This window comes from Chiloscyllium plagiosum, unplaced genomic scaffold (assembly GCF_037043375.1).
Source record: "Chiloscyllium plagiosum isolate Xiang-an unplaced genomic scaffold, Cpla_swu_hap1 HiC_scaffold_10, whole genome shotgun sequence".
NCBI classification, from domain to species: Eukaryota; Metazoa; Chordata; class Chondrichthyes; order Orectolobiformes; family Hemiscylliidae; genus Chiloscyllium; species Chiloscyllium plagiosum.
In genome coordinates this window covers 90035935-90059416 of record NW_028270148.1, presented here as the reverse complement: position 1 = coordinate 90059416, position 23482 = coordinate 90035935, and the positions used below count along the sequence as shown (strand labels likewise).

Below are 23482 nucleotides of genomic sequence, written 5' to 3'. Positions count from 1 at the left end.
CCTATTTCTGTCTCTGTAATATTGTCTATTTCCAACCTGGTCTTAGCTCAGCTGTTCCTGAAACTGTCCGTTAAGCCTTTGTTACCTCCAGCCTTTTCTTTTATAATAATCTTCTTGTCAGTCTCCTGTACCCTAAGTTAAACTCTACAGCCTTTCGGGAAGTTGAGGGGGGGGGGGGGAAGAAGAGAGAGAGAGAGAGAGAGAGAACAGAATTCCAGAGTTCTCCCACTTCTTTTAAATGGTGAAAATAGATCCAGATTTCACTTCTCAATATCCTCATTCTATTTTTGAGAGTATGCCTGTTCCCCAATAGATGATTTATCTCCTTTACACCTGCCTTATCAAATCAACTTAAAATTCACCTCAATCTCCTACACTCAATGTTGTTCAGAGTTCAAGCAACCTTATCTCATAACTTGACCCTTTCAGTCTCTGAGCATTTGGAATCAATGTTGCTGTCCCTTCACAGTTGACACATCCTTCCACTGGGCCAACGTCCAGAAATGAAAGGTCCTCCACAAGGCATTCTGCTAAGCCTTTGTACAACTGTAACATTGTTACAACTCCATAGCACTAATTTCCCCTGAAATTTTGGACAGCCTCTGCAGTTGTGAAGAGTTTTCATTGTAAGTTAATCACTGAGTCTGCATAGAATTCCAGCATAGCAATAGGCCATTTGGCCCAACAAATCTATGACAGTATTGTCTTCTCATTTTACTTCCTCTTGCCCTGGCAAGATATCCTTTCTCCCACATCTGGCTTCCCAGTAAATGTTTCTACGCTATTATCCACACCATTCCAAATTCCACATTCTCACCACTGAGGCAGAGTTTAAAAAGTTACTTTGTTAAAAATGCCCTTTTAGATTATTTTTGTTGATCCAAGAACATGTATAAACTCAAAGACAGGACATACAAGTCCCAGTGTTCCTGTACTCATTGCTCTAATTGGTAACTTTGACAATTAGAACCCGGATTTCTCTGCAGGGAAAAAAAAAAGAGTACATAACACTCCTTCACAAAGAAGTGAGTCAGACGATCAGATCTTGGCAGCAGTGAGTGTGGAACAAGCACGTCCTGTTGAACCAGGATGTAAACACACACTTCTTTCAGGATGTAAAGACGCAGGATTTCATAGTGTGTGACGTGGGCCAAAGTTAAATCTGTTCAGGTGCCCAAACTTCAAAAATATTGTGGGCCAGTCATTCATTCGAATACTTAAAGCACGGTGAACTTAAAAGGTGAAAGTTGGTCGTAGACAGGTTTCATGGAAACTCGAGATAAACACTTAGGTTCCAAGCAATTCTCCTTTGCATGTGGCTTCCTAATATACTGCGTTTTAAATGAAAGGAGTGCTAAATACTGACACGTTTTAAAAGAAACTTTCTAGCACCATCTAGCAGGAGAAGGAAGAATTTCAGGATGACAACTCCAATTTCTAGAATATTGTACTGAACAGATAAACATTCATTTTTCTGCCCCTGTAACATGTAGCTTCACTTTCCCATTCAAACTAGTGATTTCCCACAGCTACGGCACTATACTCCATTGACACACTATGCCTCGACATACACTGCCAATGCTAACATGGAGATGTTTCACTTGCTCTCACAGTTGCTGAATCCAAGTCCTTGAACTCCGTACCTTACTGCAACATGGGAGTACCTTTACCACACAGCTCACAGTGACTGAGAGGACTGCAGCTCACTTTCTGAAGGACAACTCTGGCTGGATAATACGTGTCAGCGACATCTACAACACAAATAATTTTAAAAGATATGAAAGGTTCAATTTAACGATGAGGTCAGAGCCAGCCCCAACACTCTCTCCAGAGAATGGAGGGAAGACCTATACATTTTAAGCAAAATACTACAGCAATATGCCTCCTGGTGGGGGCATGGAAGGACCAGAAGGAATACAAGATGGATTAAAGTAATGAGTTCTAGAGCTAGATACAAATGGCTAAAAAAGATGCAGAATGGGATGAATCCTAGCATCACACAGGATTTTTTTTACATTTGTTGGAATTTTCTGTCAATCCCTTGTTGCCTTCAAGATGGTTTGCTACTTGACGTTTCGCAGCCCACATGGGAAGAACAGAATTCCAGATTTCTTTGCCTGTTTTTTTGCGGTGAAAATGGACTTAGATTTCATTTATCAATATCCTAGTTCTAATTTTATGAGTATGCCTCTTCCCCAATAATGAATTATCTGCTCTATACCTCCCCTATAATTTCCTGATGAAGGGTTTATGCCCAAAACGTCAATTCTCCTACTCCTCTGATGCTGCCTGACCTGCTGAGCTTTTCCAGCACCACACTCTCAACCTCCCCTATCCAATCAACTTAAAATTCACCTCAATCTCCTAAACTCAATGTGTTCAAAATTCAAGCAACCTTTTCTTATAACGTAACCATTTTAATCCCTGATAATTCTCAATCAACCTTTAGGGTTGACACAAGCTTCGAGAGGGGAGTGTTCCAAAAGTGAAAGGTGTTCTGCTAAGCCTCTGTACAACTGAAGCATCACTTCCCTTTTCTTTCAGACCCCCAAAGGATCAAAGCCTGGATGTCATTTGTTTTTTTTGATTGATTTTACTTCACTGGTTTTCAGTATTGTCTGTTGTGATTCCAATTGACGTTACTACTGGACAAACCAGATCCCAAAACAAAATCTGGCATGATAAATAATTTTCTCTAAATTTTAACATGGCAGTTTTTCACTAAACTATGGGCACACACATGTGCAGATATTGTTCCTACACTATTCTAAGTTAGCAAATCTGACTTTGAACTGCCCTGATAAATCCACATCCGATTGGGTTCTCATTTCCGACCCTCTGACCAAGTTCAGCTCACAATCTGATAATGCTCCATAGTTGCGGAATTTCATGTCCTGCTACAGAATACAGCTTCTTGGTGCAAACACTGAACTGGGGAGAGTGGCATGTGGATTCCTGAAAGTGGATTGTACTCAATTGGAACCAATAACATGCCGAATATGAACCTATTACAGGGGCACGGCAAAACTCTTGGCAAAGCAACAATGAATCTCCTGATAAAATATTCAAGCATTTATCCAAATCTAATGAAATTTAAGAGCGACTTTCAGGCTGAAGATTCAACACCATCAACGGAATAACCAGAGGATAAAATTGAACATGCCAAGCCAGATTTAAATCACCACAGATGGCTGGTTCGATTTATCTGCAGAAGTGATTGCCAAGGAGAGGAAATCTAAATCAGTGTTTATTGGTGCAAGGTGTCCATGGATGACTGCCAGTGTTTCACAATCCACAAAATTCAACTTATGAAACATGCCAAAAAAGTGTTCCAGACCAAATGGCAAATCTTCTAGAATCTAAAATTGACAATGTAAACAAACAAGAACCTTAAAATCATTATAAACCTACATGGGAGGGAGTTAATCTTTTCCAAAAATACTTGGTAAGTATATAAATTTGATAACTGCATTTAATGAAACTATTGCATACATAACTAAGATCAGGAGCTGGCTGTTGGATGTATTAAACATGGAGTACGTAATACGGAATGTGATGTAAAGGTGATTGATAAAGGATAAGAGGACACCTACCAGTTTTCTTATACCATAAAATAGTGGCATTGGCATAAGGCAATAGTATCCTACAGTGGAAAGAGGAATCCTTGATAATAAAAGTCAAGCTCTTACAACTGGCAAACTAAAGGTGGAATTGCGAAGGCGGCAACAGTAATTGAAACATTGACAAGGCATTTGGTATTGGTGGAAATACAAGAGGGAACAAATTTGTGAGAATTCTGTTAGTTAAAGCAGTTGAACATTAAAAAGAATTGAGGCAGCTTGAGGTAGAGAAGAAAAATATATTGGAATTGCAAAGGATGGAGACAAAAAGACTTGAAGAAAGAAAGAGATCCAGAAGAATTTAAAAAACTAGAGCTAGAGATTCAGCAGATAGAGGTAAAGAAAAGGGAAAAAAATAAAGGAAGAGAGATAGGGGAGACCAGGTTAAAATAATGCAGTTAATAAAACTTCAGATGCAGAAGGTGACTGGGCAAAGGTGATGAGGCAAATGCAAATCATAATGTAAAGTCCAGTAGGAAATATTGACAGAAACCATCATAAAACAAATAAAAGAAAATGATGTGCAGGTATTCTCTCTGACATCTGAGAAAATAATGAAACAAATGAAGTGGCCAAAAGGAAACTGGACTTTGTGCAGTTGACAAGCTGAACATATGAAATTCACGCTCTCATAGGCTATTTAGGGTGTATGGGTCCTCAAAGGGGAAACACACAAAAGTTTTGAAATTGAAGGAACAGTCTGGGCACACGAGCGGAGCACGAGGAGGGAGGAGGATGAACTCTTTTTACTTATATTTAAGTTTTATTTCTTAATTTCAGTCTGTAATATTGTCTGTAAATCAAAATGACGGTGGAGCATGGCGACATATTACATTTTCCACTATTTATTTGTTAAATACCAGTGACAATAAATCATTCAATTAAAAAAAAGTTACGCAAAATAATTTTGACTAGTAGTTATGGACATTAAGAGAAAATACCATGCATGAAACTCAGAGATCAGATCCTGATGAATGTAAAAACTCATTACTTTTAATAATTAGAACCTATATTGAAGACTAGAATGCAGCAACTGCAAAACAGCCAGCACAAATGCATAATGATTATGACCTTATCAATAAAGCTAAACCATTTTTTGTTACCCCCCCCATAAACACACAAAAGAAGATAAAGACAGAAGTGTGAAAGGAAGTAGAGAAGGGACAGCTGGGAATGTCCCAGCATCTTTTCCCCCACTCCCCTCCCAAGTCAAAAGGAAGGTTTTGAGAATGGAAGTGAAAATTTACAGCACAAATGTTTCCACTTGTAACAAAGCCAGACACGTTTGTTGGGAATGCTGGAAGTTGCAAGTGAACCCCAGGGGATTTATTGGGGGTTTGGAAGAGCGAGTCCAAGAAAGAAATTCGCAAGGAAAATACAATACATCAAATTATTGCTTTAATTAAAACTATGAAACCAGAGGTAATTGTCGCTGGGAGAGGTGCATGAGGTGAAAAATATAGAGAATCTTTGTCAACAGGAAAGATAAGCCCGTTTTCTTCAAAAAGGACTTCTAAACTGACAAATATATTAAGACAGAGGAGCTACTCAACTCTTTGGCTGGAGGCAGAATTAGTGTTTCCTCCAGAGAGTGTATTGAAAGTCATTTTTTAATAAATAGCATAAGTGGAACATATATCCCAGTTCCTTCGTACAAACTGCAGCTGGAACATGACTTGATGTCTAGAAAGGTGGCAGGAGTTAAGAAACACTTCGGACAGCGTTGAATTTTAGAAACGATTTGGCTGAAATGAAGGGTATAGCTTCACCTATAAGCACCGAAACTCCAAGAAAGTTTAAAGAGGCAGAACGTTTACAGAAATGAGATCTACAGGATTCTTTTTATATTTTTTCATCCATAATATTTGTATCAATCTGTCCCAAGCCAGGTGGGACAACTGATTTTGATATTCTTTCTGTAATTGTACAACATTTTTTCTATCAAGCTCTTGGTTACTCATGTGATCCTTTTAATCTCAGTCACACGATACTTGCCCTTATCTTGAGAATTAGATTCCTTAAGTAGGAAACTTTTAGTTGCCACTTCTACAGTAGCTAAGATGGCAGCAGCTGCAACAAAGAATAAATATAAAACAGAAATCGCTGGAGAAACTCAGGTCTTGGCAGCATCTGTGGAGGGAAAGTAGAGTTAACGTTTCCGGTCCAGTGACCCTGTGACAGATGTGCTGAGATGTATCGCCAGGCAGGGAAGCCAACCAGTTGGGCACTTGCCAACCACAATGTACCCAGCCCCCAAAAGTTGCTTCCAAAAATATTTAGCCTACACATAAAATGCAAACTACATGAACCATCAGCTCCTAAAGTGTTGAGTGCTTGCAGATGCTTTGGCTACGTATTAAAAGCTGAACGTGTAAGAAAGAATGAACTGAATTTTGAAGCTGCAATTCAACTTTTATGAAAGGTGCATTTCCTATGCTCCCACAAACAAGTAAGGTTTTAAAATGTTGGTCTGGGAGAACACTTCAGTTTTACATCCACACTCGAAGGTAAACATTTTGGTTTAATGTCACGTCTGAGAAAAATGATTTTCAGCAATGCAAAATTTGCATATTGTTAAAATCAAACAAAAGGTGCACTGAGTGCCACAAGTCTCTCCTCTAAACAAGTGCTTCATATTATGAGCTCATGTCAGAGGGCTCAAGATTTGAACACACTCCCAGGTAATCCCAATAGTGCCAATGAGCTCTAACTCCAGATTCTGGATCAAGCAAACCGTACTCATGTCCAGAAGCAGAGTAATCCCACCTCATCACATGGACTGTAAGCCCATAAATCCTTCCCATTGTATAGGACTAATCTATAAAGTCGATATAAAAGTGGCCATGCCACAGAAGGGTTATACACATCATGACTGGTCAGTTGATTAGTCAGATTACAAATCTTTCCACTTCTCCTCAATGTAGTCCATTTTGTGACAAGGAGTGTTCAGTCACAAACAACTGTTGCAGAGTGCCTGGGTACCTTTGCCAGAGGTTGCCTAGTTCACGTGCAAAGTAGGTGGATGCCTTCCAGCTGCCTTACTGATGCCTAGATGTCTCCAGCCTGGAATTGGCCTCAGTGTTGGTGTAAACAGCGCTTTCCTAGCCTGCTGCCAGAGAATTCAGTAATGAATTCAATATAAAATGCCCAGCAAGTCAGGAATGTACTGCATGGAGAAATCACTGCATGCAAAAACTTGTTGCTTTCTGCCAATGCGTTACTATCGCAGACTTCTCTCCTCTTAGCAATTTCCTGTAGATTTCTAGCAGTCAATTAAAGGCAGTTGTTAAAGTAAATATATAAGCTGCCTGTCCAAAATATCAGTGAAGTAGTGCTGTTTGAGATCATGCAACTGCTATTATTATATACCATGTATTGTATATCATGGAATATTGTATAGCTATGATCAGCTGACATCAGATATACACCTTTGAGTTGAGGCAGGGGTTGGTGGTGGTGAATAAAATAAAGGCTCACTAGATTTGATCCTGACAGAGAGTTGACCTATGTGAAGACCAAGCATATTGGGCCTACATTCTCAAGTGTTTAGTAAAACAAGTGGTCATCTCATTGAAACAAATTTCTGAGGGTTTGTCAACGTAAATGCCAAGATAGCATTAACCTCGCTACAGCATGTGGAACTGGGTCAACATCTCAGGATAAGGGCTTGGCCTTGGAGTACTGAGATGGAAAGATTTCTTCACTCAACATTGTAAATCATTAGAATTCTCCATGCTAGAGTTGTGGATGCTCAGTTCATTAGTTTAGTCAAGAGAAGTATTTTTGTTGGCATCAAAGGACATGGGGGATAGAGGGGGAAACTGCAATCGGTGATCAGCCATGATCGTTTGGAATAGCAGAGCAAGTTCAAGGGACCATAAGGGCACCTCATGATCTGGCTTTGTTTTAAATCCAACTTTTATTTGAATGTGTCAGCACAAACATCAGTAAATGACTCAAATGATACTCATTGTGTCAAAACAGCTTAGATTACAGCCATTTGAAGATGTGCGACACATCTATTGAAGGCCAATGGGTAACTAGCAAATTGCTGGACTGGAAATCAGGAAAGTCAAACAAAATGTTAGTTCTCTCTCTCATTGCATTTAGATTCAACAGCCATGTGTCCAGTGGCTAGATTTCTGTCTTCACCTCAAGACTGGGAATTCATCTTCATTGAATGATCAGCTCAAATTCCAGTGAGAAACCCTAAGGCAATAGTTAAAGGTGGATCAAGGATTCTCAGCCTTGATTCACCTGAGAATCCACCTAATCTTTTGACAGGAATACAACCAGGTCACTATCATATTGCTGTCTGTGGAATCCCTACGTGTACAAAGTTGCCTCCTTAATGACAGTGACTACATCGCCATAAAGTTGTTCATTGGGATAAAATGCTTTTGGGCTGTCCTGAGTTTATGAAAACTACTTTAAGAATGATTGTTGCTCTCACAATAAGAGTATAAAGTGAGGACTGAACCCAAACCCTTCAGAATCTGAAGAAATTTGGGTAAACTGTGCAGTGTCTGGTTTCCATAGCCCCCAGTTGTGCTTAAATTGACCCAAATAGATTCTCAGGAGAGCAAATTCTGCTGCTTTAACCACTGCATGTGTTTGTCTGCTAAATCACAGGAGGGGACAACTCAGTTTCTGGGTGATATTTGCTTGCTTCTCAGCAAGTAGATGCTTGACATCAATAAATAGAAACTACCATCTTTACTGAAAACAGCACAGGCATGTCTTCAGGGAGAAAACACTAAAGCAAAATATCTGTGAAACAATAAACAATACCAAAATTTGTTAACAGATTTGTTAGAAATTGCATCATCTGGAGATAGAAATTCTACCTAACATCATAACCTACTTGCTACTTGTTGGCTGGTTTCAGTTCCGCCTTTAGGACACTGAGCATAGATCAGAACTGACAGTGCAAGTTTGACCAAGCTAGCTAGCATAGAGTCCTACAGCATGGAAACAGACCCTTCAGTCCACGCAATCCACACCAACAATGTTCTCAAACTAAATTGCCTGCTCTTGACCCATATCCTTCCAAACCTTTCCTAGTCACAAATGTATCCAAATGTCTTTTAAATGTTGTAAATGTACCTACATCCACCACTTTCTCTGGTAGGTCATTCCACATTAGAACGAGTGTTTAAAAAAAAGTTGCCCCTTGTGTTTTATTGAAATCTCTCCTCTCATTAAAAAGGGTGCCCTCTAGTTTCTAACTCCCTCATCCAAGGGAAAAGACTTTTGCTGGTCACCTTATCTATGCCCCTCATGATTTTATAAACCTCAAAGTCACCCTTCAACCTGCTGTGCTCCAGCAAAAGTCCTAGTCTCTTTTTCTATCTCAAACTCTCCATCCCCAGTAACATCCTAGTAAATCTTTTGTGATCCCTCTCCAGTTTAGTAATACCCTTCCTACAACAAGGTGATCAGAACTGCACACAGCATCCCAGAAGAGTTCTCACTAACGTCTCATACAACATCAACATGACATCCCAACTCCTGCACTCAATAGTCTGAGCTACGAAGGCAAGTGTGCTACACACCTTAACTACCCTGTCTACCCGTGATGGAAATTTCAAAGAATTCTGTACCTGAACCCTTACGTCTCTGTTCTACAATACTACTCAGGGCCCTACCATTAATTGTACAAATCCCGTCCTTGTTTGTATTATCAAAACGCAATATGTTGCATTTATCTAAATTAAACTCCATCTGCCATGCCTCCACCCACTGACCCAATTAATCAAGATCTTTTTGAAACCTTAGGTAATCTTAACTGTCCATTATACCAATTTTGGCATTATTTGCAAACTTACAAACCATGTCTCCAATAAAAATCATCACCCTCAAATAAGTTTGATGTCGCAAAGAAATACTATTAATTTGGAAAGGCAGGCAATGGACAAGGACAAGATCAACTCTCCGGGTGGTCTTGTTTGTTGGTGAGGGGCAGGGGGCAGGGGTTGCAGGAATTTGGGTGCAATAGAAAAGCAAAGGCCAACTCAAGGAGATGGACAGGTGGCAGGTTAGAGGGACAGGTACCTCCCACAGCATGATAATTCAAGCCAAGTCATAACATTAATACGTTATTAGCATTTATTCATTTATGCACATACACAGACATCAAAAACAAAACCAGAGTGCACCTGAATGTAATAAAATCTCAATTTTTGTTTTCACATTGGACTTCCTCTGTTCTCCATTAATTATTAGGAATTGCAGACGAGGACACAGATCAATGTGAAACAACAAAACAAATCAAGAGCTTTAACAAAACGCTTCCATTTTCTTCTCCAATATAACTTTCAGGAATTATCTAAATCACGTCCTGCATTTGGCTTCTTCCTTTCATCACAGGATAAGACATAGGAAAGAAAAGCTCTCTCAGCCCTTCATCATATTGCTTTAAAAGTGGAATTTCCTGAAGAGTGCATAGCTGATAAGTGGACAGACTTGACATGTCTGGCCTCGTATTCTCCCGATGGCTCAACCAGATTGTTAGGATGGAAAACCGAATTTCCGAATTTCACTTCATCTCCAAACCCAAACTGATAGGAAAGAAAAGCAAGAGTAACAAAGCACCACTTGCATTTCAAACTCTTTTGACAAAGTGATCCAAAATAGTAAGCCTTTAAAATGAGAACGTCAAACTGGAATTTTGACTGAGATTGGTATGAGGAGAGAATTAAAACATTCATTGGTAGAAGATAGGCACTCATTCCAAGTGTTCTGCAGTTTAAATCTTTCATATAAAATATTTAAGTACAAGGCTTTGCTTTTGCAGAGAGGATAAAGTGTGGGGGTGGGGTGGGGCACAATTAACTGTACAAGTGCCAGACAACTAGTACAATACTACAGAAATGCCTTCAGCATTATAGCTCTTTTGTTTTCTATTAGCATAACTGTTTAAATTTCAATCAATATTAAAAATTGAACCCAGGGACCAAAAGCATAACTATTTTTAACTCCAAGCTTAGTTTTCAGAAAATTAGAATAAATACAAAAAGGTTACTTTTGAAGGAAAGAGCTTTGGAGTAATGTAATGTTAAAATGGGAAGATTTTGGTCATTTAGCTGAAACCAGCAGTATTAATTTGGTCATTTGAACAGAATGAAATGGAAGATTTGTTAAAACTCCAAACATGATCTTAAAGCATTGGCTAAACAATCTGGGTGCAAGTACAAGTTGAATGACAATTATTGTCAATTATCTCTATTATACCTCACTTCTATGAAGTTGAAGCAATGTACAGGAATATGAACATACAAAATTTGGTCCAGCTTCAGTTTTGGAAGTCACTGTGAAGTTCTACAATCAGCAGGCACTTGTGGGGAACAATGTTTCCATTTTTTTTGAAAAAGGTATTACTTTGCACATTATTCAAGCTTTTAGGAGTTAAACAGCAGCAGAGATACAAGCCATAAAAGGACTATAGGAGCACGCACAGCCTATTCCATGCAGAAAGATGTGCAGTTATTTTAGGTTGCAAATTATAAATTTTCTCTTGTGGGTCAAAAGAGGTCATTGAGGATTCCTGACCTCATCCTGTCGAATGGCACTAATTACTCATCAACGCAGCCAGACAATTTTGTATCACCTGTACATTGGTCTAAAAGAAATAAAATTCACAAATTTAGGATGATTGCAGAATTTGTTGATCAAAGCTGTTTAAACTACTTTAGTTTTAAAAACAGATACAAACAGAGCACAAAAAAAAAACATGCTAAACTTGTTTGGCACCACATTTCAAGGAAGGGTATCAAGACATTGTAAAGTGTGCACAGGACATTTACCATATTTGCCATTAGGAACTCTGTTAAACTAGAGAAGCTGGAATTGTTCTTCATGGAACACAGAAGGTGTAATAGTGGTGGTCAAACTTGAGGGGGTGTGGGTAGAGAGGAGAAACTGCTGCATGATCAAAGGACAAATTTACGGTAATTGATAAAATTATCAAAAGGGAATGATTTGGAGATGCCAGTGTTGGACTGGGGTGTCTATAGTTAAAAATCATACACCACCAGGTTACAATCCAACAGATTTACTTGGAAGCACCAGTTTTTGGAGCACTGCTCTTTCATCAGGTTGACGTTGTGTGATTTTTATCAAAGGGAACACAGTCATAAAATCATTATGGTACAGAATAAGGCTCAAATCATTGAGTCCACGACAAGGGCAATTTATGATCAAAATATGATGGCATGAAATGCACACCACTGCCACAAGGATCGGTGCTGGGTCCTCTACTTTTTGTCATTTACATAAATTATTTGGATGCGAGCATAAGAGGTTCAGTTCGTAAGTTTGCAGATGACACCAAAATTGGAGGTGTAGTGGACAGTGAAGAGGGTTACCTCACATTGTAATGGAGGATCTGGACCAGATGGACCAATGGGCTAAGTGGCAGATGGAGTTTAATTCAGATAAATGCGAGATGCTGCATTTTGGGAAAGCAAATCTTAGCAGGACTTATACACTTAATGGTAAGATCCTAGGGAACGTTGCTGACAAAGAGACCTTGGAGTGCAGGTTCATAGCTCCTTGAAAGTGGAGTCGCAGGTAGATAGGATAGTGAAGGCGGTGTTTGGTATCCTTTCCTTTATTGGTCAGAGTATTGAGTACACAAGTTGGGAGGTCATGTTGCGGCTGTACAGGACGTAAGTTAGGCTACTGTTGGAATATTGCGTGCAATTCTGGTCTTCTTCCTATTGGAAGGATGTTGTGAAACTTGAAAGGGTTCGGAAAAGATTTACAAGGATGTTGCCAGGGTTGGAGGATTTGAGATATAGGGAGAGGCTGAACAGACTGGGGCTGTTTTCCCTGGAGCGTCGGAGGCCGAGGGGTGACCTTATAGAGGTTTACAAAATTATGATCATGAGGGGCATGGATAGGATAAATAGACAAAGTCTTTTCCCTGGGGTCAGGGAGTCCAGAACTAGAGGGCATAGGTTTAGGGTGAGAGAGGAAACATATAAAAGAGACCTAAGGGGCAACTTTTTCACGCAGAGGGTGGTATGTGTATGAAATGAGCAGACAGAGGAAGTGGGGAGGCTGGTACAATTGCAACATTTAAGAGGCATTTGGATGGGTATATGAATAGGAAGGGTTTGGAGGGATATGGGCCAGATGCTGGCAGGTGGGACTAGATTGGGTTGGGATATCTGGTCGACATGGACAGGTTGGACTGAAGGGTCTGTTTCCATGCTGTACATCTCTATGACTCTATGACACTGAAAGGAAAGAGGAATTCAAATTACAAAAAAACTTTCAAAAGCCATTAAATACTTAAAATGATAAGTGTAAAAAGAACAGGGATGTGAAACTAATAAGAATGCAATTTCAAAGAGATGATCTTGTTCATCAGCAGGAGCAGTTTCTCCCTATCTACCCAATCAGCCCACTTACGACTTTGTAAACTTCTATCAGATCTCCTCGAAGTATTCTTCCTCCAGAGGGCAGCAGTCCCAACTTCAATTTATCCTCATAACTGAAGTTCTTTATCCCTGGAACCACTTATGGATGTATTGAGAGAATGCGCATGTACAGTTCTGGGTGCCACATTACACAATACTCTAACTAGGGAACAATGAGTACATTACACAAGTTCAACATCAACCTTTTGCTCTTGTATTCTATGACCGTATGAATAAAGTAGAGGATACTATACGCTTTATTTACTACACTGTCCTGCCACTTCCTTTGGTTTGTGGAGGCCAGTTGCTCCTCCACTCCCCTTAAAGAGGTACAATTCTATTGTATTTCAATGCTCCTATTAAATTCCTTCACAACTCTGCACGAAAACCTATCTGTAACCTATCCAATTTGTCTACACCCTTCTGGAGCTCTACACAATCCTCCTCGGCTTCCAATTTGCCAAGTTTAGTATCAGCATGCACGGGATTATTTCAGAGTTTGCAGATCTAGATCATCAACGTACACCAGGAAAAAGAAGAAAAAGAGTCCTTCACCCTAAAAGAATCCCATTGATGATTACTATTTCCTATCAATTTTGTACCAATTGTGTTCCTGACCCTTAACTTTCATTAAGTCCGTTGTGGTACTCAAATGCCTTTTGAAAGTCCACACACACTACATTAAACAGCATTCCCTTAATGAGCCTGTTGTTAACTCTTCAAAAGCTCCAGCAAGTTGGCTGAACAGGATTTCCCCTTTAGAAATTCATGCTGACTTTTTAAAATCAACCCACATTTTTCCATGTAACTAGCAATTCTACAAAGAATAATGGTCTCTAAAAGCTTCCCCATCACTACAGTTAAACTAACTGGTCTGCAATTGTTGGGCTTAGATTTTCAGTTCTGTTTTGAATAAATTAATACGCTTTACAATTTTCCAGTCTTCCAGCACCTTCCCTGAATCCAGAGAAGACAAAGATTGCGGCTACTGCCCTGCAATTTCTACTCTCAAAATCCTTGGATACATTTCATCCAGTCGTGGTGCCTCATTAAATTCAGCAGTCTATCCAATACTTCTGCCTTATCAACTTCAAATCCTCCTAGTAACAGAGTTTTCTCCTCTGTCACCATCTTTTTCTTTGCATTTGTCTTTACCATTTAACACCTCAGTCATGCTTTCAGCTTTAAATCCCATTGCTGCTCCCTAAATTAGCGCCAGTTCTCCTTTTACTATTTATGGTGGCCAAAGGCAACTTTGGGACATCTCTATATTGGCTGATAGTCTTTTCTCAATTCCCCTCGGCTTTATTTGCTTTTTCACCTTTTGTCTGAACCTATTATTCCCCAGGGCTCTCAATTTGATTTTCTGATACTTGTCATAAGCACATTTTTTCCTTTAATCTTATTTCTACCTCCTTTCACAAACAAAGCGTGCTGGATTTGGTTGTTCTGCCTTTCCCGTTTGAGGGAATTACCTTCACTGTAACTGCATTACCTCCTCTTTGAAGATGTATACAATACTACTAAAAAGGTAAAATTCAGAAACTGGGGTAGGAAGAGAAAGACCTATGAATACATGTTCAAAAATGACTGAAGGTGGTATTGAGAAAACTGTTTTGATACCAACTGGAGTGTCGTGTCCAACCTTTGTCACATTTTAGGATATTTACAAAAGCTTTGGCAAGAGTACAGAAAAGATTTAACAAAATGAATCCAAGGATGAGAGACTTCAGTTATTCAACTAGATTGTAGAATCTAGGGCTATTCTAATTAGAGAAAGTTGAGGGGAGATTTAATACAGATGTTCAAAATCATTACGGTTCCCATTGATGGAACTGCTGAGAACGAGAGGATTCTGAATTAAGGTGATATATAAAATAACCACAGCGTCAGAGATGTATAGCATGGAAACAGACCCTTCGGTCCAACCCGTCCATGCCGACCAGATATCCCAACCCAATCTAGTCCCACCTCCCACACCTGGCCCATATCCCTCCAAACCCTTCCTATTCATATACCCATCCAGATGCCTTTTAAACGTTCTAATTGTACCAGTCTCCACCACTTCCTCTGGCAGCTACATCACTTTGTTTAAAAAATATTATGATTTGGAACAGAGAGTGGAGGAGTTAGCTCAAATAATTAACAATTGGAAAGAACTTGCAGGAAAGGGTAAGAGAGAGTCTCGCTAGACTGTTCCTACAGAAAGCTGGCATGAAGTTAGTGTGTTAAGTAACAGAGAATGATCCTTAATACAAAGGGAATATGGGTGCAGAGGCTAAAACTGTGCATTAGATACACAAAAAAAGATGGACCTTTTGAGTGGAGGAGCAAAGGTTGTAGTTTCACTCACTACAATATCGCCCCCTGGTGCAGTTTTATGCTTGTTGCACAAAAAAAATGAACTTGTTCTCAGCATAATTTAGGAACGTTGCCCTTTATGTTCTTGCAGTACACTTGCAAGCAGTTTTTTGGATGAGAAGGGTAAATCTCAGGATGCAAATATTAACAATAGGCTGTGGGTAATAGTTGACAGTGCTGGCATGTGCTCTTATACAATAAACAAAGTCAGGTCCGTTGCGTATTACTCACTCTGGCATGTTTCAACTCCAGCTCAGTCATTTCAATCAAGTTTTTTCGAAATGCTCCCACTCGCCTGGCTCTGAATGCAGTCAGTTCTGAAAACAGGAGAACAAAGTTTAATCTTCATCCTTACATTGTGACAAAGGGTTTCCTTAGACATTTAGGATCTTGTACCTTGCTTTGCAGACTCTGAAAGCTTTTCAAATTTCTGACCACACATTTGATGCTGGAGCTCTGCCTGTTTCACGTCTTTACCCTTCATTCGAGCCTTATCTAAGGCTTTGTTGGCATTTTCATAATCAACAAGAGCCCTTGCTCTCCTGTACAGAAGATCCTGGATTAATAGAAAAGTACTGCATTAATATACTTTAATAAAAAACAGCTATTTGAATTCAGTGCCAATTGTACGGTCTAATTGCAGGTCATTAAATTAAACTTTGTAATCCTCAAGTTTACAATGTTGTTCAAACAGAAGGCAGCAGTTCAGCTCCTTACTGTTCTGCCATTTAATCAGATCAAGTTGGATTGGTTAAGTCTATTTACCTTGGTTTGCTCATTATTGTTATAGAGTCAGAGAGATGTACAGCACAAAAACATACCCTTCCGCCCAACATAGGTCTCTAATATCTTTCTCCTCTCACCCTAAACCTATGCCCTCTAGCTCTGGACTCTTCCCCCACCTGTTTATCCTATCCATGCCACTCCTTATTTTATAAACCTCTAAAAGGTCATCCCTCAGCCTCCCATGCTTCAGGGAGAACAGCCCCAGCCTATTCGGCCTCTCCCTATAGCTCAAATCCTCCAACCCTTGTAAATCTTTTCTTAACCCTTTCAAGTTTCACAACATCCTTCCGACAGGAAGGAGACCAGAATTGCATGCAATACTCCAAAAGTGGTTTAACCAATAACCTATACAGCTGCAACATGACCTCCCAACTCCTAGGCACAATGCTTTATTCAGCATGTCTATTTGCAAGACAGGTCTAGATTTCCACTACCCACTGAGAAAAAGTCCCTTGTAGCCTAGCTCTACACTAAAAGGAATCCAGAACAGAGGGCACAATCTACGGAGGAATTAGAAGTTAAAATGTGAGAGAAATATTCTGCCTCGTTGAAATCTGGGTTAATGTGAGTTAGACTAGAATGTTCAAATACCAGGAAGGGAATTACATCAAAAACCCTTTTGGTTTAAATTTTGTTTTGTTACATAATTTATCTGGAATACTAGTACCACTGTTGACTCCATAATGAAATGCAATGCACCATAGATAATCTTTGCAGTGAGGCCACGGTGCCTGATCACTTCATATTGCCTGTGAAATCCTGGTTTACCAATCTGAAAACTTAAACAATACTTGATAAACTGCTGGATTCAATAGTTTGAATTTCACAGATAGCTTTGGAATCAGACCAATCCCTTTAATAGGAATGCTATAAGTTTTATTTAAATCTATAATTTTAAAATAGAGAAACTGCACACAGCAAATTGCCATCAACAGAACTAGGATAATGGCCAGATAATCTGCTGTGGTGATTTCAGTTAAGGATAAATACTGACTGGCAGGGAAAAATTAACTTAATCTTCTTCAAAATAGGATCTTTTATGTCTACTTGTGAAGGCATCTCTTAGCAATGTAGCATTAAAGTATAAATTTAGATAGGGTATTTAAATTTCTAAAGGGGTTTTGAACCCATGACTTCTAATTCTAATCTTTAAGAGGATTGAGTGCCAGTAGCTAAGCTAAAGTTGAAAAAGCAGCCCATTTTTGGAGAATACTTTACAGTCTTTACGCTTGGAACATGCAGCAACTCTGAGGGGAAACATTTAAATGCTCTTAAGTTGCGACAAAAACAAAACCTGAGGACTATCCACTAGCTGGAAATAGTTAACAATGTGTTGAAGAAATATTGTGTAGCTATGAATGAAATTAAAAAAAAATGGTCCTATTGCTCTTAAATATGATGCAATGCTTCCAAACTAGTCACAAGGGCCAAAAGAGAAAATGCTGGAAAATCTCAGCAGGTCTGGCAGCATTTGTAAGGAGAGAAAAGAGCTGACGTTTCGAGTCTAACTGACCCTTTGTCAAAGCTGTGACAAAGGGTTAGTTAGACTCGAAACGTCAGCTCTTTTCTCTCCTTACAGATGCTGCCAGACCTACTGAGATTTTCCAGCATTTTCGGTTTTGGTTTCAGATTCCAAAATCTGCAGTAATTTGCTGTTATCCTAATCACAAGGGCCATATTGCAACACTGGGATTATTAGGAATTTTGGCAGAGTAAGTCAGCTTAAGGAAGAGAATCCAAAAAAAAAAGGACTTTGACTAAGAATCAGTATTTAGTAAGAAGCAGAATGGAAATTAGGATTTTTAAAATTTTCTCTTTCCAAATACAGCATTGAAATACACCATTGTAAAGGGTAGTGGAAGCAGATTAAACTCTAAAGAAAATGGATTAAAACTTGAAAATAAAAATTTTATACGGTGAAAGGAAAATAGTAGAGGAATAGGAACAGCTGGATAATTCTTCCAAAAAACTTAGATAATAATGATGATTCCCCATTCTAATGCTGTAAGGTTCATATGAATATAGTCATTAGGACAAGGAATGGAGCCAAATGGCTCCTCGAGCCTACGCCACTATTCAAGATGCTCGTGACCTCAACTCTATTTTCCTACCTATACCCTGATACGGAGTCCTGACTATTAAGGGTGTCAATTTACCTCAGGTGTTGAAAATATTCAATGACCCTCCCTAAACCACTAATCTCAAAAAAGGAATTATTCATTTAAAACAGGTAAAGGAGGAATTTCTTCTAAGGGAAGATCATCTGTGAAGTTCTTTGCCAGAGGGCAGTCGAAGTCAGTACATTAAGTTTATTCAAGGAAGAGCTATGCAGATTTTTAAAGTCAGTAAGGGTATCAGGGGCTTTGGGAAGACAGACAGGGAAGTGGAATGGAGCATAATTAGATTAGCCATGATCTCGCTGAATGATTGAGCAGACTTGATATCTCCAGGACTACTTCTGCTCCTAACTCTTATGGTGAAAGCACAAGGATGAGTTGTTGAATGTATTTTTGTTCATTCCAATAAAGATCAATTTAATTTAAAAATTGCGAGATGATCTTAGCAGCATGGTGGTTCAGTAGTTAGCACTGCTGCCTCTCAGCACCAGGGTTTTGGGTTCAAATCCAGCCTTGGGCGACTGTCTGTGTAGAGTTTGCACATTCTCCCAGTGTCTGCATGGGTTTCCTCCCACAGTCCAAAGATGTACAGGTCAGGTGAATTGGCCATGATAAATTGCCCATAGTGCTAGGTGTGTTAGTCAGAGGGAAGTGGGTCTGGGTGGGTTGCTCTTCAGGGGGTTGGTGTGGACTGGTTGGGCGAAAGAGCCTTTTTCACACTGTAGGGAATCTAATCTTTAAAAACAAACTCAAAAATATCCATATTACAAGGAAATACACACAGGGAGGAAAAACAGCAATCATAGTCCCTATTTACTTTAACAAAAAACAAAATCATAGCACCATTATTTAACTGCCAGAAAACCTGGCAAGGGCTGAACAGACTAGTTCATCAAATATTAGAAACAAATCCTGAAATTTAGGATGGCTTCCAGAATTACAAACATAGAGGCAATATTGAAAAGTCACATGCCTCAGTTATATTACCTTTGCTGCCTGTATATCCCTCATATAATATTTTAACAGTTCTGTCATCTTCAAGTCTTCATCGCTTGACACTCTTCCTTCTACTTTCTGTGAATGGTGGGGGCGTGGAAAGAGCAAGAAATAAATCATTAAAAAAAGGATTTGTTGTTAATAAGCCTGTTTAACCATCAGGTCAATTCAAACCAGAATTTTACACCTCTAATTTTAAGTTCAAATTCCACTGTCCATCAAAAAAAGCTGTAATAAGTGCTCAGTAATAATAAATCATCGGTATGGTTAAGAGTAGTTAGCTGATGTAGGAGCAAGGACAGAGGTGGTTGATTTGCTCTTCAGGCAATAGCCTAAAAATCACTCCATATGTTAGAGTGTGGATGAAGTGTTTCTCTTTGTTGTGTGTAGCCCGTTTGCTGGTTTGCGTGATGGCAAACCTTCAAAAAGAACAGTGACTGCATTGTGTACCATCTATTGGACACACTGCAGCAATTCATCAAGGTATTTAAATGGCCCCTCAAATGCACGTACTACATCTAGAACAAAAACAGATGCATGGTACCACGTCCAATTCATACACAAATCAATAAAAGAGAGAGTGGTAAGTAGGAAGTTCCAAGATTTCCCTCTGAGATTGTAGGAACACTTTCATCACAGACAGTAGCACTTTGAAGTTACCCACCATCTTCTGTTGCGTAACTTCAGTCGGGGTAATAAACAGTAGCTTTGTCAGTGATGTACACGTGAATTTGTTTTGCACTGGAAAGAAGTTTTAATTACTGTTTCCATGGCAAATAGTTTATTTCAGAGGGCTGAACCTAGAGGATTGAATGGCAATAATACCAGATCTGCTGAGATAACATCCAATCGTTTCTGACTTTATTCAACCTGGTTGAAGGTTTTACTAATGTAGACACCCACTATGCTGTTATCACTCACTCATCTCTCGGATGATGACCAAATCCTGAAAAGATGAGATTTGACAGTCTCCGGTTTCTCCATTGGAGGAGCTTTTTTGGTTTTGCACAGTCTTTTTAGCAGGGACTGTTTCTTCAATGCAAGCCTCTGCTCACATACCCCTGTGGACCCATACAATATAACTGCATGAGTTGCACATGGGACATATCAAGGAACTGAACCACTTTACCTCGAGATAAAATTTCCTGAAAGTCCTTTTCTTGTTCTACTTGGTCAGCCGTTTTCACCCAGTCTTGCACATGAATTAACTGTTAAAAATTTGGTAACTAGCAAAAACTGGCAACTAATTAGTCATTCTGGGTACAAATCTGGTCTAGATAGGCAGTTTAGCATTAGCTCTATTGCAACATCCGGAACAGAAACTGTGAAGGATCATGAATGAACTTCTCTGCACTCATGGTACAAGTATGAACTATGCCTCCACCCGTCAGTTTGGTTCAGTACACTTCAGTAAATAAATTCAAAACTGTTGCCATTAGGACATGGGTTTTCACATGTAGAGCATTGGAATTTCCTTTGCTTAAATTGAGACTTTTAATTACAATGCAAGTGGTAAGGAGAACCACCACACTGGGCATAAACGTTTAAGGGTTCAGTAAGGAAGAGATTGTGCCCTCAGGATTTTAAATTTTGACTCTTGCTCAAATTAAGCATTAGATGTGGACAGTAGCAAAGAAAATATGGAGTTACACCAAAAAAAGAAATTTGTTTGATGATTATAAAACATACATAAACACCTCACTGGATAGACACAGATGGAAGGGAAGCAGCTACTCATCTCATTATACCTGTTCCAGTATTCATTTAAATCACAGCATTTCAGTTTCACTACTCCATTGATACACTTTTGTTCCATATCCCTTAAAAATATTTACTGAATAACAAAAAAATCCCTCAGTCAAGACAATTTAAATTTGGACAGTGGAGAGCTAGATCCATTTACATTTCCCAGTCTCACTCCTGAAGAGCCTATGTCATATTGTGCCAGTGTGCTGGAACCCTGCATTTAACTGACTTTATTTCAGTAAAGTCCTTTACTGAAATAGGGCCTTTACTTTTCTTAAAAATAAAGCTTCAGTTTCCTTCTCCCTTTCCTTCCTAAGTTCCTGTGCAACCAGATTTACAGTATTCTAATCAAAACACACCTCAGTAACTAGATATTCACTTGCATTGGGAGAAAGTGAGGACTGCAGATGCTGGAGATCAGAGCTGAAAAATGTGTTGCTGGAAAAGCACAGCAGGTCAGGCAGCATCCAAGGAACAGGAGAGTCGACACTTCGGGCATAAGCCCTGTTTCCTGAAGGGCTTATGCCCGAAACGTCGATTGTCCTGCTCCTTGGATGCTGCCTGACCTGCTGCGCTCACTTGCATTGCCATAGGTTCCACAGGTATGGGCCTCGAGCTGGAAAATGGGGCTAGTGTCATCAGATCTTCATTGATTGCAGCAGATGTGATGGCCAAATGGTCTCCTTCCCTAAATGGACATGGCACATCTTCAGTGCAGCTGACGTTTCGCATGGTCTTCCTTGGCTCTTTCCAATTACTTTGCATGTTCCTCAGCTTTTTCCTCCCTTGAGTCAGGAAACAAAGCTTAGCCTTTTAAAATGACATGCATAACAGAGAAATGCCTGCCCCATTTGTTGAGATGCCTGAAGCACCACATTAGCCCACTAGCCATGTGGAGGCAAAGGAACCTCCCAGGAAAGGCGAAAACAGATAAGAACCCAGACACAAATAGGCAAAAACCTCAGGAGATGGAAATCAAGTCCAGGAGACTACAGTAACCATGGTTATTATTCCTACAAATTGTTCTGTCCAGATTCAACAGGGATTACAAAACTACTGCATCAGACCAAAAACATTTAAACCCTTCAATATTCTCATTGCATCCTGCAACTTATAACTCATTTGCATTTTTTGATTTTCACAAGCCACGAAGGCTCACTAAAGGATTTCTCAGTAACTGCTCTGCAACTTACAAAGTGAAAGATGGCAAAAAAAAATTAGCAGTAAATTAACTCTTGCCATCTTTGAGGATTTCACTAACTCCAATGTTACAACAACTGCTCGTTGACTCTCAGCGAGGATGTGAATAAATAACCGGAAAACTAAATTTCTCAAATCAATCAAGAAACCATATCACTTAATTGGTTTGCCCAGTTAAGCGAATGAAAAATTCATGAAGTAGAGATTTTCCAATGACAGCAATACTTGTGAAAATTCAGATTAATACAATCAAAGTTTGAGATTTTTAGTAACATTATTCAAAAATAAGTGAACTAGCAAAGGAGTTGCTTCATCTGAAGTTATTATTCAAACCATCATCTGCTCATTGTGATCTCACCTTTATGTAACACTGAAGTACCAGCCAACATATTGACATCAATTCCTAAAATCATTAAGAAGGTTGTGGCAAGAAAAGCAAATCTCATCATCCAATATTTGTAGCTTGACAGATTAGTTTGGTCAAGGGTATCATAGATATGGAGCTAAGACTTACAACTCTTGTGGAGCATACTGGAAGGACCAAATAGCCTACTCCTTCCAAGTCAAATGCTCTGTTATAGGTCACCTGTCAGCTACCAGAATAGTGGGACAGATGCACCCTTTTCCTTAAGCAAAGCACTACAAAACAATAGTGAATCCCTATGGATAACATGCAACTTTTAAACTTACGTCCAAGTTATTGTTTGCAATTATTTTTTAATTAGCACTGAAATAATCCAGACTTACCCTGAGCTTTTCAAACACGTCTGAAAGCTTCATGTAGTAGCTAGAAAGAGAAATCACATTTTCATTCATTAAGAATGATTTGTAGTCCTCACATTATTGTTGAAGAGAAAAATAATTTTGTTTGATACAAAAGGGTTGACCTGGTAATGAATATAAAAATTAAAAGACAAACACTTGCCACTTCCAATTTAAACCTGCTGAATGCTGTCTATGCTACACATATCACAGAGGACCAACTTTCAAGCCCCAAATTCTTGCTCTCTAATTATTATGCAGAATGATTGGTGGCATAGATTTGATGGGCTGAAGGACCTCTTCTGTACTGTATACCATGAACCTTCCAGCTCACTTCCCCCTTTGTAATTCTACTTAGACACCTTTTAAGTTGTGCATGGAGTCTGAAGAGATAGGAGAAGCGCTAAATGAATATTTTCCATCAGTATTCATACTGGAAAATGACAATGTTGTCGAGGCGAATACTGAG

At 39.2% G+C, this 23482-nt stretch overlaps 2 protein-coding genes across 4 annotated transcripts in view; one reads left to right on the top strand and one right to left on the bottom strand.

The window, feature by feature from the left end:
• mgme1 (mitochondrial genome maintenance exonuclease 1) overlaps window positions 1-23482 on the top strand; it is a 183936-nt gene that overhangs the window by 88433 nt on the left and 72021 nt on the right. The gene's annotated exons all lie outside the window — the stretch shown is intronic.
• The window catches only part of snx5 (sorting nexin 5), a 49544-nt gene continuing 35776 nt past the window's right edge, over window positions 9715-23482 (bottom strand). For both annotated transcript variants that reach the window (XM_043696339.2, XM_087991533.1), the window contains 5 exons: window positions 22999-23038; window positions 19297-19383; window positions 15803-15962; window positions 15638-15723; window positions 9715-11241 (listed from right to left, as the gene is read on the bottom strand). In XM_043696339.2, the coding sequence (XP_043552274.2) occupies window positions 11191-11241; window positions 15638-15723; window positions 15803-15962; window positions 19297-19383; window positions 22999-23038 (424 nt within the window). In that variant the 3' untranslated portion in view covers window positions 9715-11190. The remainder of the gene's footprint in view (window positions 11242-15637; window positions 15724-15802; window positions 15963-19296; window positions 19384-22998; window positions 23039-23482) is intronic.